At 36.6% G+C, this 18,783-nt stretch overlaps 1 protein-coding gene and 1 pseudogene across 38 annotated transcripts in view; both read left to right on the plus strand.

The window, feature by feature from the left end:
* Nucleotides 1-1,414, plus strand: part of LOC119597992 — a 3,915-nt pseudogene extending 2,501 nt beyond the window's left edge.
* Nucleotides 1,415-5,974: 4,560 nt separating this feature from the next.
* LOC119597902 overlaps nt 5,975-18,783 on the plus strand; it is a 61,371-nt gene continuing 48,562 nt past the window's right edge. For 16 of the 38 annotated variants that reach the window (XR_005230916.1, XR_005230906.1, XR_005230905.1 and 13 more), the window contains exons 1-8: nt 5,975-6,081; nt 10,882-10,977; nt 11,115-11,207; nt 11,459-11,554; nt 11,687-11,824; nt 12,013-12,075; nt 12,722-12,813; nt 12,945-13,024. Coding sequence is in view for 1 of the 38 variants with exons in the window: in XM_037947569.1 (XP_037803497.1) it covers nt 6,785-6,947; nt 10,882-10,977; nt 11,115-11,207; nt 11,459-11,554; nt 11,687-11,718 (480 nt within the window). In the remaining 37 variants the exon portion in view is untranslated. Of the gene's footprint in view, nt 6,088-6,769; nt 6,948-10,881; nt 10,978-11,114; nt 11,208-11,458; nt 11,555-11,686; nt 11,825-12,000; nt 12,076-12,721; nt 12,814-12,944; nt 13,025-18,783 lie in introns of those variants that run through there. The other 22 variants (XR_005230923.1, XR_005230909.1, XR_005230917.1 and 19 more) reach the window with 13 other exon arrangements.

Here is an 18,783-nt window from a genome sequence, read left to right on the forward strand (position 1 = left end):
GGCAAATCAGTAAATCTCGATGAAGAGCCAATCAGAAATTTTGTGAATTACAGTTCATTGATTATTTACAGCCTCCTTAGGTAATTTTGTGTCAAGTAGTAAGTTAGTGCCTTGTAATGGACAATAAAGCCACCAACTTTGTTACGTACATCAAATCAGTAATTTTGTGACGAATAGTTAATCAATGAGTTTGTTCATAAACGGCAAATAAAAAATATATTGACAAACAGCAAATAATTTCTTTCGCGATGAACAACCAATCTGAAATTCTTAATTGACAGCAAATCAGTAATTTTGCAGAGGACATTTAATCAATAAAACTGTTCATACCACCTTCCACTTGGTTTTTCAGGAGGCCACATCAGCTTTAATTGCACCATCAATTCTTTCATCCACGTCGTGATGTACAGCTATTATCTGCTGGCAGCGATGGGCCCGCGTATGAGGCCTTACCTGTGTTGGAAAAAGTACCTCACTACCATGCAGATGATTCAATTCGTCATTGACTTCGTGCATTCCTTCCAGGTGAGCTCGCCCCCGTCTCTGTGGCTTCGGTGGTTCGGAATGAGTGGTTTGGGGTGATTTGTTTCGTTGCAGGATTGTTTAATAGGGAAGTGGAGATTGGTTTTTTTTTCTGTTTACTGGGAATGGGTGAATTATATCTTGCTTTGAAAGAAGATATTCCAATATAAGAAAAGAGTGATGGTTCGCGGTTTGAAACAAAATAAGAACTCAGAACTGGCCCATTAAAAAAATAGATATATCTTAATTTCATCTCTTTCCAAAGGGACCTTCGTTTCTATCACAAGACTTCAATTTTATATGAATCCGAACTGCTGAAAATAAAACATTCTCTTGGTATTTCCTTGGCATGTTATAATTATTTCTCATATGTTTCTTTTTTCACATGGAGGTCCGTCATCTACATGCTATTGTACATGCTCATAATTTTATTTGAAGAACGTATTCACAATTATATTTACGCCTCGTAATTAATATGCAGTGGTATCTTCACTATTTACTTCCAAAGGACTCGTTTAATTAGCACCGGGATAACATTCATCAACGTCAAGGGGGTGAGAGGAAGCGCGAGAGAGATAACAAATACAGTTGTTAAGAAGAGTGACGTAAACCAAATAGAACAAGACAGGGAAAGATAAGACATTAAAAAAGGACAAAAAATAGAGAGAAACGAAGAGAAGGGAGAATGAGGCCGCGTTGGAAGGGCGGGATACCTGTGGACGAACGTATAGCCGCCGAGGTGTTTATGGATCTTTTATTTTGGCAGATGCTGTTCATCGACTGCCCGGGCGTGCCCAAGTCTGCGTCCAAGCTGGTGATGGCCCTCACTGCTGCTGCCCTGCTCTTCGCCAGCTTCTACAGCAAGGAAACAGAGGCAAGGGGAGCTAAGTGAGTTAGGGAGGAAATTTCACATTCATGCACACACACACACACACACACCACACACACACACACACACACACACACACACACACACACACACACACACACACACGCACACGCACACGCACATAAACACATATATATATACTATGTGTATATATATATATATATATATATATAAATATTAATATACTATTACATATGATGTGATGCATGTATATAATATATATATTATATATATTCATTATATATATATATATATATATATATATATATACATATATATATAATATATATATATATATATATATATATATATATATATATACACACACACACACACACACACACACACACACACACACACACACACACACACACACACACACACACACACACACACACACACACACACATTTACATACATACTGTCAACAATACGTAGCAAGGCCGGATGTACACTTCACACCTCCGTCCAAGCACGCAGCCCTTCTCCTTGGGCAGGACGCAGATGCAGCCCGGCTTTCTCTTTTCGCACAGGAACAAACATCCGTCCTCGAAGGGAACCGCCGCATAAAAGGACACGTCCGTAAGGCAGACACACACAGAGAGAGACACAGCAGACGGCCCAAGCCACACAGGGTCCAGCTCCACCACCTCGTCCTCCACCCGGGGACACGGGGGTCTCTTGGGGGGTCTCATATCTGTCTTCAAGAATAAACCAGCAAGCTAAACCCCTTTTCACTGACCCACCCAAGTCCATCTCTCGTCTCGCTCACACCTGGTGACGCGGTGCTCTTAATCTCTCGTGTCACTCATATTCTGGTGGCTTGCGGTGGCCACTCGCTTACATCTGGCGAAGTGGTGCTCCCAACTCACGTGTCGCTTACATCTGATGGCAGCGGTGTTCAAGAACCTCACAACGCCGACGCAGATCCACGCGAAGTGCCTCCCCGCCTCTTTTAACGCCCAGCCATCGCTACCAAGTCCTCTTCGATCACGCCTACCCGCACCATGTCTGTCCTACTACTTCGTGCTGACCACTCATGCCTGTGCTACCCTCCTGACGAAGTCGCTGAAGATGTATCTTCGCACTCTATGCCGCCACACTCGCCAATCCAGCTCACCTGCCTCGCTAATTCTTCGCGAACCCTCGTCAACACAGCCAGGATGTCGCAGTTCTATCCAGCACCAACAATCTTCCTCGTTACTATTAAAAGTAAGTGTACCTATTAGTGCCAGAGTAACTATTGCCCTCCCTATACCCACCCACACCTTGCATACAAGTTGCCTTCTTTCAAAATCAAGTACACGCCACTCTACGAACGCACACTACAAACTCTATACTGCATAACATCTCCCTGTCAACTAGTGTTTTTTTAACACAATCACACACTGAGATCAAACCTAAGTGACACGCACCCTCACTTCACACCTCATTCCCCAGCTCTAACCATCCCGTAATTGATGTATTGTGTTAGTATTTTTCTGTCTATTATAATTTTTATCCTCAGATCGCACAATTTAGCATATATCAATTCTCTCAGAACAAATGAGTACCTTCAAGTTTAATTAATTATTGTTATGTTTGGCTGCTCATCATATTATTCATGTTTATTTGTATCGAATTAATGAAATTATCTATTTTTTTCTCTTATATGTTATTCCTATCAGTAATCACTTCATTACTTCTTGCGTATTGTTATATTATGTGCATACACTATATCGTTCTTTATATCACTGTTTCTTCATACTTGCCGTGCTAATCTGTCGCTCGTTCACACGTAGATTTCGATCACCTGACTATCCTCTTAACTACCTACCTGCCACTCTACTCGGAATTCACTCTAAGATTGCGTATTTTACTATGTGCCATCCCTGACTAATAACTGAACCCAAATCTCTTTTACGACGTCCTCTCGAAGTTCGATATCTTGCCCTCAGTAATGCTGGAGTTTATGCTTCTTTAGTTTAAGGTTTGGTGAATATGTACTGATGGTAATGTCTCCAGTTGCAAATAATGGCAACACATTGGAGACACCATGCTTTATATAGGCTTACTCGGTTACAATCACCGCAAGTTAATTTTAAAGCCCGGCTCATGGCCGTAAACGAAGGAACCCTGCGCCCGCCGCACACTTACGCTCATACGATTGAAGCGCCGAGACGCGCACTGTTAGAATTAAGTTCAGGCCCAGCTGCCTATGTGTTCGAAGCATATTTTACTTGCCTATTTACCCCAAAGATATGGAAGTCTTATTCAATTAACTTTTCTCTCTTCAATATGATGGTACCTTATTGAACTCGCTACTTGACACACCCTTCTTGTGACAAACTTTCCTTATTATGCTCTCATTTTCTCGCAATTTAGTAAGGTGATTGACAAATGCATTATCATCATCCTCCTTAGCCCCTTTTTACTGGCCTGGTACACTTATATTTCAGCTTCTGAAGACGATGACCCTCCTCGCTACTGAATGTTGCACCTCAGTGCGAAACCTCTGCCACACCTGCTACCTGGCACGCGACGGCCTAGCGACTCTCGGATCACCAGGAACCATCTGTAGATACCAAACAGACCCTCTACTGCATCGTTTCAAGCGTTACAGTCGGCTCGAGGACGAGCCTTGTGCGTGGTCGAGCGATGTCAACAATACGTAGCAAGGCCGGATGTACACTTCACACCTCCGTCCAAGCACGCAGCCCTTCTCCTTGGGCAGGACGCAGATGCAGCCCGGCTTTCTCTTTTCGCACAGGAACAAACATCCGTCCTCGAAGGGAACCGCCGCATAAAAGGACACGTCCGTAAGGCAGACACACACAGAGAGAGACACAGCAGACGGCCCAAGCCACACAGGGTCCAGCTCCACCACCTCGTCCTCCACCCGGGGACACGGGGGTCTCTTGGGGGGTCTCATATCTGTCTTCAAGAATAAACCAGCAAGCTAAACCCCTTTTCACTGACCCACCCAAGTCCATCTCTCGTCTCGCTCACACCTGGTGACGCGGTGCTCTTAATCTCTTGTGTCACTCATATTCTGGTGGCTTGCGGTGGCCACTCGCTTACATCTGGCGAAGTGGTGCTCCCAACTCACATGTCGCTTACACATACCTCTCTCTCTATATATATATGGTCGCATGGCGTGTTAACCATATACGGCAGGTCATCCCAGTGGCAGGTGCCGGCTCATATCGCCTTACCATGTATTCTGGTTAGCCTTTCACTCCAAAGTTCATTTCTGCCGAAGGGGAGTTACCGATCGGTTTGTAAGAGAATGACTATGGAGCTGGACAGGGAGTGCTTTCCCTGCCTCCCTATGAGGATCATAATTTCACACTGCAGTGTAATCACTCTGAATCGAAAATAAACAGTTGCTATTTGCAGGTAAGCAAATTATGTGATACACACACAGCCATACCCGTATATAGTACAGAGACAGCCTTAGGGTGAATTCCACTGAAGTCTTCAGGTCCTGCTATCCTTCTTCCATTTCTTTTGTGTGTGTGTGTGTGTGTGTGTGTGTGTATTCATTTACATATATGTGAATATATATACATGTACATTTAGATGTGTATACATGTATGTACATTTATATATGTATATATGCATGTACACATATATGTGTATGCAATTATGTAGACATATATGTGTATATAAGTATGTCCATATATATATAAATATATTGTATATGTACATTGTGTATCTGTGTATATATATTGTGTATTTCTTTATGTATGTATATATATTTGTGTATATATATGTATACATATGTTTCTGTTGTATACATATATTCATGTATATATATAAATGTGTATATATTTGTGTATGTGTGTATATAATATATGTATGTATATATATAATATACATATTATATATATATATATATATATATATATATATATTATATAATATACATACACACACCCCACACACACACACACACACACACACACACACACACACACACACACACCACACACATAACACACACCACACACAACACACACACCACACACACACACACACACACACACACACACACACACACACACACACACACACACACACACACACACACACACACACACACACACACACACGCACATATAACTATATATATATATATATATATATATATATATAATATAATATATGTATATATATATAATATATATATATATATATATATATATATATAATCTATATATATATATATATATATATATATATATATATATATATCCCTCTCGCACTCTTTTTTTCTTTTCTTCTCTCCCTTCCTCCCTCTCTCTCCTTTTCTCCCTCCCTGTCGACATCCTTTCTCTTTCTCTTTCTCCCTCTCTCCCCCTCTGTCTTGTCGTAAATCTATTGTCCATATATACTACCCAGGGAGTATAGACTGATATATAGTCTAAAACTCCATAAAAGAAGGAAGAATATTGATCGCGCAGACGAAGAACCCGTAAATAGTTCCGAATGCATAATTATCGTATTCACCAGAATTTACGCATGAACGAGGCAGTTTATAACTAAATGCAAAAGGAAAAGAAAAAATCGCGGGTAAGAGGTGACTTTTGAGGGCAGAGGCAGGCGACGTTTAGTCTCACGGGGCTGGCTCGCGGCGCGGACCGCTACCCAAATGCCTCGTCGGGTACGACTTATTGTGTGGTAAAAAGGTAGAGGTAGTGCAGCTAATACGTTATTATATTTCAGATTAACGCTTATTTATTATTTACTCTTCAGTTTGCACGTTTCTTACATGGTTTATAAGTAAGTTATGAATTGATTTTTTTTTTGTGTGCTGTTTACTGTTATTGTCCGACCTCGTAGTGCTGCTGCATGTAATGCATGCAGAGAGGTCATTAAGGGGTGGCTATGGCAATTACCCTCCCCCAAGACTGTTTGCCCCTCATTGTTTGACTTGACTCTCCTCGGAGGCCACACTGATTATGCTCATTTCGCTCGCCAACCTTGCCCACCAAGAAAAAGCTGGAATGAACCTGTTTGCATGGCATAGTGTGTAATTATGAATTTCGCAAGGGAGATTAGTGTTTCCTTAAGTAACATCAATTTAGAAGCACATTGTTTTATTTCGAGAAAGGATTAATATGCGAAAATGAAATTGGTATTAATCCGATGAGTTTTAGTGGTCTGTATTGTATGTGTATATAACATAAATGTTGAAAAAAAAATGTTCACTATAACCGTGAGAATTGGTTCGAGTTGTGCACTAGAAATGTTACAAATTGCAACTTTGAAGGCAATTCAGTGTCCGAATAAAATGTCCGAGGCGTCCAGCCTTGATACAAAATTTTGTTCGAAAATCTGAACTTATGGAGATGGATAAATTCCTTTTGTGACCCGAAAAAGAATAAAGTTATGAATTTCCGGAGTTGTTGCCTTAGAGCTTCGAGTCGAGGCCCCGAGCGAGGCTCCGGCGCCGCCTCGCGAGACGCGGAGATTCAGCTGCTCAGGGGCGAGTTCTTCCTGCTTTCTGGTAATATTCCTGCGCATTTCTTTTTTGCGTTCGAAATCCGTGCCTGTAAGTATTTTGGGTGGAACATGGCTTTTATCTACTCTTTGAATCCCTGAGTTATCACAGACGTGGGTAAGAGGAGTGTAAGACCGTGTATGAGGCTCTTTGTGTCCGCGTGTTTTTTAAGGCAAAGGCGAGTCGAAATAAGTGGCCGCGACGGGCTAATCCACATTTAAGCCTTTACAGGAAAACTTCTATTCTGGTGGATCGTTGAAATTGGTGACATAGGCCGTCCGAGGCAGCGCAGAACCTGTGGTCTCCTGGTATTTTTAAATGGCCTTGCATGCCGAAGAAAATGCAGGTTGATGGTCTCTTATTTTGATTACTGAACTTTCCGGAGTTAAAATGATGAAGTTTGTGCTATACGGTATTCATGGTGAAGAAACTGCAAGCGTAGGGGTCTAATGTTTTTGTATTGCTTGGTGTTTGAGGCATAAGTGGCTGGTGTATAAAGAATTTCATTATGAAATATGAAATGAATTTTGGTTTAAAATGTGCACCGATTTCAGCATTGGTCCCCAGTTTGTTCCGTTAGGTGATTTTTTTTTTTTTTTTTTTTTTTTTTGTATCGCACAGCAATCTTGCCGTTATTTCATTTTTCAATTATCAGTGCTGTGATATGCCAGTCTCTTATTTTCCATCAGAAATAGTGTAAATGAAGATGTTGGTAATGTTTACAAAGTGACCGTACCCTCAGGGATCAAGTCTGTTACTACAGCTGTACCTGGGAAATTTAAAAACATCGCCATGTGAACCAAAAATCTTCCAACCCCCCCCCCTCCCCAATACAACTGCCATATTTCCCTTTTGGGGCATTTGCCCTTGGACCCCCACCTGATCACGGTGGACTTTGTCTCTGCGCTGCATTTGTCCAGATCTATTCTCCATTTCTAATGTTTCATGTATTATTGAGTAATATTTCTTTATAGTGCCATTACTTTTACTTTTTCTACCCAAGTAATAAGTGTAGCACAACTTTCTTTTTAGCAACTTCTGAAGGTAGTATCATAAGTGTCGTATTTCCTGTCATTTTGTTAATTACAAAAATTTTACTGTTCTACAAGTGGGGGAGCAAACTATACCACAATTTAGTGCATGACTGATATTTTCATGTTATGTGAAATTAAAAAGTTGACCCCATGAATCCAAAATGAACATGACAATGACAAACCAGAGCTTTCATGCTGTATTTTAATTAATTTCTTTGCAGTGTCATCCTACATTCTAATTTTTTTCCCACTTATGGTGTAGTATGTGCAGGTAAGCATTTCCAATTATTGTTGGTTTAATATGCATATGTAATTTATTTTTTCTAGTTGTTCATTGTGTAATAAGCAGAAGTCTATTTTCCATTGCAAGTTCCTGTTTTAGGAAGCAAGTGCTGTTCTTGGTAATTGTTTATGAAGTGACCGGAGACCAACATTGCGTTGCATCCTCCTCCATTTGAACCCAAACTGTTCCTAACCTGTCCCTGGACTCCCACCCAATTACCATGGACTTGGTCTCCATATGGTGTTAATCATAACCTGTTGTTTATTTGTGACATTGGTTTTTGCCTGGGCAAATTTTGTGTATCGTAGTACAATTTTCTCTTTACGTGTAAGTGGATCATCGCAGTGTGAGTGCAGGTATTGTGTATATGCATACTAAAGTATTCCATGTTGTAAATGCTCCAGTATTTCTTATATAGTTTACTTTTTACACTGACAGAACCTTAAGGCTATTACTGAGGGAGTGAGAGAAACGGGCTTCTTGCTTGATATGAGTTTTATGCTGAATAGGCTAGTTTTACCAGCCTCAGTCCCTCAAGTTTCACCCTTGTTCCTGCCCTATTAGAAGTAGAATTTGTCGATAACAGTATAGGAGCATTGGTAATAAAATGTGTAACAAAGATGTGATTTTGAATATCATACTTAATATGTACCTCGGTATTCTAAAAGGATTAACATAATTACTTATTACCATGACTATGACGTGAAAGGTACCCTGTAACGTGTGTTTATTTGGTAGGACTATGGAATACTTGTTTTGAGTTCCTGTGACAGTATTTTGCATAACTTTCATATTTTCAACTTGTGCAGGAAATGGCATGGATAGAAGGTCTATAAATTTATTCTATGCAATATGAGCAAAAGGTTACAATGTCTCGTATAGCTGTGTGAAAATGAAACTTCTGCTTATTTTGGAGGAATTGTCTGGCTGAAGCAGTACAGAGCCAGCCTTGTATCAGGAATGGGTGATTTCTCTGTTGGTCAAGAGGTTTATCATATAACCAGTCTAAGTTCAGTCTTACTGGAATATGTGTAGATTAGTTGACCTTTTATGCTTAGGCACTGAGAGGTGTGGAGACCACTGTTGTTGCTGTGCTGGTGAGCATCTGTAAAGGTTCCTTGCACAAGGTGAATAAATTGCATTTATAGCTTCTCAAAATGTGATTTTCCCACAGATCCCCCAATCCTATGGCAAGGAAAGGGTTTTGGAGGTGGTAGAGGTTTTTACAAAAAATAGTCCTGAATGTTGCAGTATTTTTTTTATAATCAGGTTTTGAGAAACTTCATCTGTAAAATGAGTTTTTGAAAGATTCAAATCAGTGTGATTGGGAATTAGATTTGTTTTTATGGCTGTGCTATAATGGGTACCATTAAAAATTTTATCCCCCCATAGGAAAAAAGAAAACATAAAATATTTAAAATTCATCTTCCAACTTGGTAAACGAGTTGTACTGTTAATTTTTATTTTTTATTTATTTTGCCTTTTGGCACTTTTTTCGGTGTGAAATATAACAGATTTTACCTGTTTATTGTACAATCCTCTCATGGGGCATAGTTCTCCCCCTCCCTTCTTTGGGTCCCATTAACTCTTGAATTTTCTCATTCACTTGGTTGTATTATCCATTTTTATTTCCTGATTAGATTATGTATTGTGGGGAAAATCTTTAATGTGCTTTACAATGTAAGCATACATTGTTTTTTTTTTTTCTGAATGAGGATGTTATTTCGCTGGTGACCGTAAATTTTTGTGAATTATCCTGAATTGCTACAAAAGTCTTTTTAAACAAAGGTTGTATACTTATTTTATGAAATGGTAGTGAACCTTGTTTGATAAATAGCCCTTATTGTGGTTGGAAATGCAAGGTAAAAAATGGAAAAGCCTAAAACCAAGTGTTTGGGGATTGACCCATTTGCTCTGGGTAATTTTTGGCTGTTCTCTAACAGTGACCCCAGTGTGATGCAGGAAAAATATTTTGTTACTTATAAAGATTGCTATCTTTATTTTCTCCAGGAATATGCTTTTACATCTTTGAGGATTTGCAGGTCTGTCGGCTGCTGTAAAAAAAAAAAAAAAAAAAAAAGGAAAAGGCAGTAATGACTTGGAAAATCTTGATCTTTTGAAATTTTGTATTTTGTATGCATAGTATGTAGTATTGGATTATTTATGTATGTAGATTCATGCATGAGTAGCAGTAATTGCATGTGTAAGAGTAACAATGGAATATTGCATGGTTCAGTTTGTTGATAAGACAACCTTAACTCTAATATCTAATTAGAGGGTGATCTTGTTTTCATTAATTATAATGAATCATAAGTTAGGATTAAAACTTAATTTTTGAATCTTTCGGTTTTTATTTTTTATTATTATTATTTTTTTATAGATCCATATTGATGAAATGGAATATCTTCATCCTAGAATCTTTTGTTACATTCATTGTTTGCGACTTTTTTTTTTTCCAACACTGGGTGGATAAACAACAGGAGTTGAAATGGTTACTAAATCTTGGCAAATGGAAGGTCCGGTTTGTAAATTGTGAAGTCCTGAAAAATTGTACCAGTATTTATTGAGAATCTGTACATTTTAATGATGGATAGTTAATTAGATTTCTTAATAGAGTAAATGCAAATTGATTAATTACTGAAAAATAATTTTCAATTCCATGTATAAGGCTGGAACATCGATAACGGACTGGATTTTCCTAGTGGTGACGAAGACCCTTTGCTGCCAGGAAGGCGGAGGAAGAGGGGAAAAAAAAATGCAGCAGGTGGGTTTCTTTTAATAGGAAAACATTGGTTTGATAGATTTAGCAGTTTGTATCGGTGGCATACAAAGATTTATATTAATAGTTCCATGGAAATAAAGTTGATTTAAACCATTTGTGCCTTGCATTTCATTTTGTAGATCTTTCAAGAGATGGTGGTAGGAAGTCTTGTCGGCAATCCATGGCAGTGGAGAGACCAAAGATGGCTATGAATAAGTTTTCTATTTTTACAGGTAAGAGACATGTTTTGAACTTTTTTTTTAATAGCTTATTTAAACACATTTTAAAATAGGTTTTGGTTATCATTTCTATTTTATTCATTTTTTTTATGTAGGTTTTTAGAAATGGAAAAATTTCTTGGTTTATTTAGAGAACTGTTGGAAAATGAAAATTGACCTTAAAGTTAAGCAAATGCTAGTTACTCCTTGGCTTGTAACATGAATTATGCAATTGCCTTTGGTATTCATTGACTGTTCAACTGCAGTTTTAGATGTGGAAAGGATTATCATGACTTCTAGACTACAAAGGGACTCTGAGCAGAAAAACAATTTGAAGAAGTCGGAAGTTTTTCTATTTGCAGGTAAGTACATAAGTTAGGAAACCTTCAGAAATATGTATCACAAAGGAAATTATTTATCAAAATTTGTTTTACATACATTTCAAGTGTAGATGTATAACTGAAGCTAATATGAACTATTGATTTTGGGCTTAGATTTTCAGAAGAGCTGTCAAGCTCAACTGTGAAAGCGGTACATTGGCAGGGCTGGAGGAGCAGGCTAGGTCATTTCCACAAGCTTGAAGTTGCACCTGGGACTGAATAAGAGCTAGATGGCCTTCACAATTTTTAATGGTAAATATTATTACATTTAAAATAGTCAAGAATAGGGAAGTAAAATATGAAATTTTGGTCATCCGTAGATCGGGGAATATTAATCAGAAGTTGATACAACTGTGTTAAAAAGGCATAGCCAAGTTCTTAAATTTGTATTCTAGACAAACTCTAAGGTGTGTAATGCCCTAATGCAGAGTGTATTGCAGCTGCTTGGGAAAGGATGCAGTAGGGGGAATTAAGAGGAGAAATGGAAGAATAAAAAACAAAAGGTAAGAAATATGAAATATAAAGATCAAATATCAGATGTAAAGTTATGCAAGGAAAAAGAACAGGAACTTAGGAACTTGTAGGAATATTAAGTAGCTGTATCTCTTATTTGTATGAATTGCGCCATTAAAGTATGTAAATGTAGTAATGATAATCACACCTATTACTCTTTTAAGAAACTTCAATTTAGTATAATTTTCTACCATAGATATACAAGTTTAGTTTCAGAATGTGTAGTTCTGCAAAACCTTCTGCTATTAAACTTTGTTTTACCATGCAGAAAGAAACTAGATTTTAATGTGGAATGTACACTTGCTTACCACTTTGATTATCATATAATAGATTTTGGTGATAGATGGAAATTACTTGGATTAGAAGTAATGATTGATCATCCAAAATGTGCCCTCAAATAAGATGGTAACTATTTAATTTATACCAGATGGAGTGAGAAACACTTTTTGCATTTTTTCCCTCTGCTGGTTGAGTCCTTATTTAGTATAGCTGTAGCTGTATGACAAACTAGAGCAAATTATTTCGACTTCATTTAAGGGAGCAGTTCATAATCTGTGGCCGATTCATTTTTATATGAAACTTGCATATGCACTAGTATATTAGTATATGCCCTAATGAAATTAATGTACTTTCTAGCTTGGGGTCATCTACTTGATTTCTCACTCTTGGAATTAGGATTGTGTGCAGAGGCAAGGTGAATGATTTTATAAACTAGTATTATAATTTCGGTAAGTATAGTTTTTAATGAAAGCTGAATATTTTTGTGATTCATAAGCTTTGTCTTGAATTGATATTTGATATAGTATTTTAAGGTTTCATGCATGAAAAAATCTGATCCTAAGGGACAAATTTCCTTCAGGTAGTGTTTGGAGCATGAAATAGTTGTTCAACTACAGCCCAAGACTCCTAGATGTCCTGACATGCTTCTCAGACTTTCAGGTTTGTATTTAAAAGTTAAAAACTGTGCTAAACTATATACATAAAGGTCTTTTGGTAACCTGTTTCCATGCTGTAAAAGTTGTAGACCTATATAAGATTTATTTAAATGATTGATAATTCCTAAGAATTGATATTAAAGTATTTAGATTAAAGAATGACTCAGCCTTTTTAATGGCTTGCACTTGATTAAAATATTTTTTTTTGTATTTTTGTTTTATTCTTAACAAGATGCTTAAAATGCCAAATAATAACCACCTCAATACTAATAACACTTGTGGAATATGTAAATCCATTTAACCCTTTGCCAACGGGCATGGCATGTACGTACATGCCATGCCCACTGTGTGTTTACTTGTTTAATTGTTTTTACACATAGATGGCTACACTTGTATATACTAAATCACCAATGAGCCAGTTACGAGTACTGACTGTCTCGCCCGTTCATCCTTTTTGTTGATTTACGAAAATATTTTACGTTATCTTATTTTGCTGTTACTAATGTTTATAACATTATATTAATTCTAATGTTTACAATAAAAATAATAACATCGATATTCATAGCACTAGTAAACAATTAGTTTTTCCCGCCAATACAAGGAAAGGTGAAATCAGGTAAGGGCACAAGATCTACTAATTGACTCCTTTGTAGCTAAGCACTAGCAGAGCCATCTATGTGCAGAGACATTTCATAAAAGTATAAAAAATGAGCACGGCACTTTCCCCATTTTTTATTAGATTTTCCCTGTCGGCATTGGGTTAACAAAATTATAGTGAATATTACATTTTCCCTTTTGGCACTGGGTTAAATGTCATGTGCTTGGAGGTCCACTGTGTATATATTGAGTAACTCTAAATTATAGTAATGAAATCTTTTTTATTGTGAACCCTTGCCAAAAGTTTAAATGACTCAATGTAAGATTATAATACGCTTTATTAAGAGTAGAATGGCAGATAAAACTTGTATGTATATGGAAAGTGCAATACAAGCATGATTACATCTTGTGAATACTATAATAGTTTAAGATTTCAAAATACTTTATATTGCGCTTTGATAGGTTCACATTATGGACTAGGATATCTTTTTTGTATAGTGTAAATGGAATTGTGAACCAATGGCTTTAAATATAATTAAGTAAAATTTTATTAAGGACAAGTATTGTTGGTAGAAGTTCAAGGAAAGCAGTTTCATTTTGGTCATAATTTAAGCAGCTGTGGTCCATTAGGCCATCCTTAACTTCTATTTGATTTCTTGAAATGGAATGTGAGGACAATATGCTTGGTAGTTCTTTGGTATTTTGTTAAAGCAAACTCCAGCTGAGTTGTCTGCAAACCCATTTTCTCTCATTCTTGCAGCTTTGGTCCATCTAATTAAACTTTATTCTTTATTGTGGGACAATCACTTGAGTGTACTTGGCTGATAAAACTCCAGCTCTCTCTCTGGGGCATCTCTTCTCTCTCCTCTCTCTCTCTCTCTCTCTCTCTTTTGTCCTCCTGTGGTGTGGTGTGTGTCTCTCTCTCTCTCTTCTTTCCCTGTGTGCTGTGTGTGTGCTCTCTCTTCTCTTCTCTTTCTTTCCCTTGTGTGTCTGCTCTCCTCTCTCTCTCTCTCTCTCTCTCTCTCTTTCCCTGTGTGTGTGTGTGTGTGTGTGTGTGTGTGTGTTCTCTCTCTCTCTCTCCCTCTTTCCCTGTGTGTGTGTGTGTGTGTGTGTGTGTGTGTGTGTCTCTCTCTCTCTCTCCCTCTTTCCCCCTGTGTCTCTCTGCAGGCTGAAAAGTTTTTCATTATACAAGATGGTAGTGTTAATGGGTAAAGATAAGATTATTTCTCTCCTTCTGTAGACTTCCTACTATTCCAAACTTCCTACTATTCCAATATCCAAAAATTGTCTGTCGATTTGGTAGTGGTGGTGCTAGTTTCTCTTTGAAAAGATTTCAAGAATTTCGAAAGGTTCAGCGGCTGAGTTTGTTGCAGTGCCTTGTTTTTTTAGATTGCATATTAAATACATTGTTTTAACATTATCTTGGAAAAGTTATTCAGGGTTATTGTCTCTTTTTTAAGACTCAAAGCTTCTTACATCATTTTGAGTTCAGTCATTTTCTTGAGCCTAAGAAAAGTAGCTTTCTCGAGAGGTCCGATTGCCAATATTTTCTTTTAAATTGTTTTTCCATAGGAGTAGAAATACTTTGTTTTAATCAGGGTCATCCTTTCTCAAATCCCCCATGAGTGGTTGGCATCATGACTCATATTTGATTAAATCTCTCATATATGGGCTAATACCTTTAATGTACAGAAGCAAATTTTATGGTTTTTGAGAACTTTAAAAACTAAACTTCAAAATTTACATTAAGACATGATATTCTGTTATACTCGGTAACTGATAAGCCTTGCTTGATGCTCCTTTGTGCAATACTCATTTTTTTTTTCCAAGCAAAATAAAATTGTGGATATTACACCGCTAACTTTGACATCTGCAGTTTTGATTACACACAAAAAACAACAACAAATAGCATAGACAGGGTTGTGTTTGTGGGAGTTTAAAAAATGTTTCATACATGATCCAATCTACAATTTTTGTCATTGTCTTATGGAATATATCCTTTTGTAATATACCTCTTTATCTTTAAAGTAACCCAGAAGATATTTATCTTCCAGTAGGATAAATCCTAATACAAAATGGGCAAGGGGTCGAGTTTTATGGTCTGAAGTCCAAGTTTGGTAGTCATTACATTTTTAATTCTTATATAACATGTTTTAGTTTTAGAATATTAATACATTTTACAAGTGAGGCTGAAGTTTCCCTCCTAAGCCATTTCAGACAGTTTTCCCCACAGTCGTAACATTTTTACTTAATTTATTTAGATATTTATTTATGGAAAGCTTCTCCATGAACTTTAATATTAGAAGATATTGTCTGTTCAAATTTTTTTAGTAAATGAGGCTGAATTTGCTCCTTGGCCATTTGCAATTTTTTTTTTTATCAAATTTGAAAAGGCCATAATTTGGCAAGGTTTATCATTAAGATCTAGTAGTTTTAGTCGTCATCATTGCTTTGTTTAAAAATGTCACAAGATTGTCATTGTCACTTTGATAAATGAGGTTAAACTTAAAATCCTCCAATTGGAAAGAAATTCTACAACTTTTCAAGATTTATTTATTTCAAATCTAAAATCAGTTTTTTTTTTTTTTTTTTTTCTAATAACCAGTGTCACTTTCTAACAAATGAAAATACATGAAGTTATTAACTTTGTGCAAGTCCAAGCTAAATTGTAATGATCAGGCAGTTTTAAAACATATGAGTAATATTGTTTATAGTTGTAAAAGGAATACTGATGGTGACGACTATGGCATATTGGTAATAGCGCTGATAGTAAAAGCAAAGTTGTGTAAGAATGACTGACTGGTGGTGGTATAATGGTATAATGGTTGAGGTATTGGTGTTGGGGGGGGGGGGGTGGAAACAATTGGCAAAGGAGCAAACTCAGTCTCTTCCAACCTAGTGCTGATGGGAATGGCATGATGCGTACATGCCATGCTAACTGAGCTTTTGACACAGATGGCTACACTTGTATTAATTCACCAATGAGCCAGTTAAGAGTACTGCCTGTCTTGCCACTTCACCCTTTTCCTTGATTTATGAAAATATTTAAACGTTCATATTTTCCTGTTACTAATGTTTATAACATTATAGTAATTATGTGTAATAAAAGTAACACCATTGATATTCATAGCATTAGTAAAATATAAATTTTTTCCTGTGAATTCAAGGAAGGGTGAAATCAGCCAAGGTCACTAGGTCTACTAATTGACTGCTTTGTGGCTAAGAACAAGCAGAACCATCTATGTACAGTGACATTTCTCAAAATTAAAGATGAGCACAGCATTTTCCCCAGTGGCATTGGGTTAAGTATATAGAACACAACTTTATTTTAAAACTAAAAGGTGACAGAGAATGCTTAAAAAAATCACTAGTGTAAGTGGTTTGATAGAATATAAAGGTTGAACGTGACTCCTCGCCCATTTTCTCTGTGCCATATTTATTTTTTGTGTATTCATCCAGAAGTACAGGTAGAAGTCATATTGATTAGCCCAATAGTTTCCAAATATTTGATTCGAGAACCCTAAAATTTGCTAGAAAAAATGAGTGCCTTGCACAATGGAGCATAATTCAAGGCTTATCTGGGTCAAGAGGCATAACTAAGAACAAAAAACTTCTTATAAATCTCGAAATTGCTGTCTATAAGCATAGTAAGTGTTAGGTTTCTTGGTAATCAAATAGTTATATGAAGGTCTAAACTTGGCACATGTATAATAATTGACTGAAAGTTGCACCCTTGCCTGATCAGGCCACATCTGCCCAGAAAGATAATGTAAATCTGAAGTAAATCTGAAACATAATGCTGACCAATTTCTTTAAAATCCTGTTTTGAGTAAAAATGACCCAATTTTTTTTTTACTTTTAATCTTGGATTAAATCATATAATGGAATTATCTTTTTTTAAGTCTTGATCAAGTGTCCTATTTATTTTCTGTACAAAATTTGTTTTTCCTCAACATTGTTTTATCTCGTTCTTCAAAATGTTTAATCTTTTTAGCAATTTATCAGTAGTCCTTCAGTAACTAAGCATATAACCAGACAAGATTTAAATCTTGTCTGTTTTCTGAACATCTGTAACTTGCATTTTTTTTTTTTTGTTCCCACTAGTAATGCATAAAATATGCAATATCTATTTTTAACTTCATGAACACCATATTACTGGTAAGCATTTTCTGGCTTTTCTAGAATTCTTACTATTAGCAATTTATCATTTTCTAATTGCTATGGAGTGTTCATCAGTATAAAAGTTATATTTATTGGGGTTGATCTAAAGCAACCCATTGCTATACTCGGAACTAAATTTGATAGTTAATATTTTATGCAAGTCTATTACTGGTAATGCCACTGTGTACTTTAATTTTGCTTGAATCATGTTAGATCAGATTTTTAGACATTTCCAGGGACCAATTTGTTGTATATTTTCATTAAATTTTAAGATATGTCCTATAAATCAATTTTTTTAAATGTTGGATTTTTGCTGGGGTTAGATATTGGAAATATGACATTTTTCAATTCCTGTGGATTTTTTTTTTTTTTTTTTTTTTTTCCTCAAATGAATACTTTTTTGGGCATTTGCTACTGGAAATCCTTCATTTCTAGTTAATTATAAGGAATTGTTTCCTGAGTTTTTTTTTTTATTTATTTATTTTTTTTAGTTTCTTGAATGTGTTTGGAATCCAAAGTTGTACAAAAAGTTTTCCAGAGATTTCTCTCCTTTCGATTGTCTTACTTTTGCCAAACCATTTGGTTTTCCTTAAATTTTTTCCTTCATTTGTAAAATGGTGAATCTTGCCCATTTATATAAAAAATCTCATAAGATACATTAGTGAATCAAATGCTAGTAAGGACATAGCCAAGAATTTTTTTTTTTTTTTTGTCTGATGGGCTGCGATGTCAATGTCTTTGCCATGTAGCCTGGTGTTAATACCTGGTGTTAATAAACTGGGTTAACTAATCAGAATAAGTTACTCAAAGTTTCTGACAGGTTATTGAGATGGAGACAACAGTACATTAGATGTGTGTGTGAGTGGGTGTTCTTCCTGTTTTATTGGTGCTATAGCTTGAGTATTGTCAGGGATTCTTGGCATAAGGTCTAGCAGCTGAGTTTTTGTCTTGCCAAGATCACTAAAGATGTATATAACCTCTTGTTGGCCAGATCAATAAGATGTA

The sequence above is a fragment of the Penaeus monodon genome, chromosome 40 (assembly GCF_015228065.2).
Source record: "Penaeus monodon isolate SGIC_2016 chromosome 40, NSTDA_Pmon_1, whole genome shotgun sequence".
NCBI classification, from domain to species: domain Eukaryota; kingdom Metazoa; phylum Arthropoda; class Malacostraca; order Decapoda; family Penaeidae; genus Penaeus; species Penaeus monodon.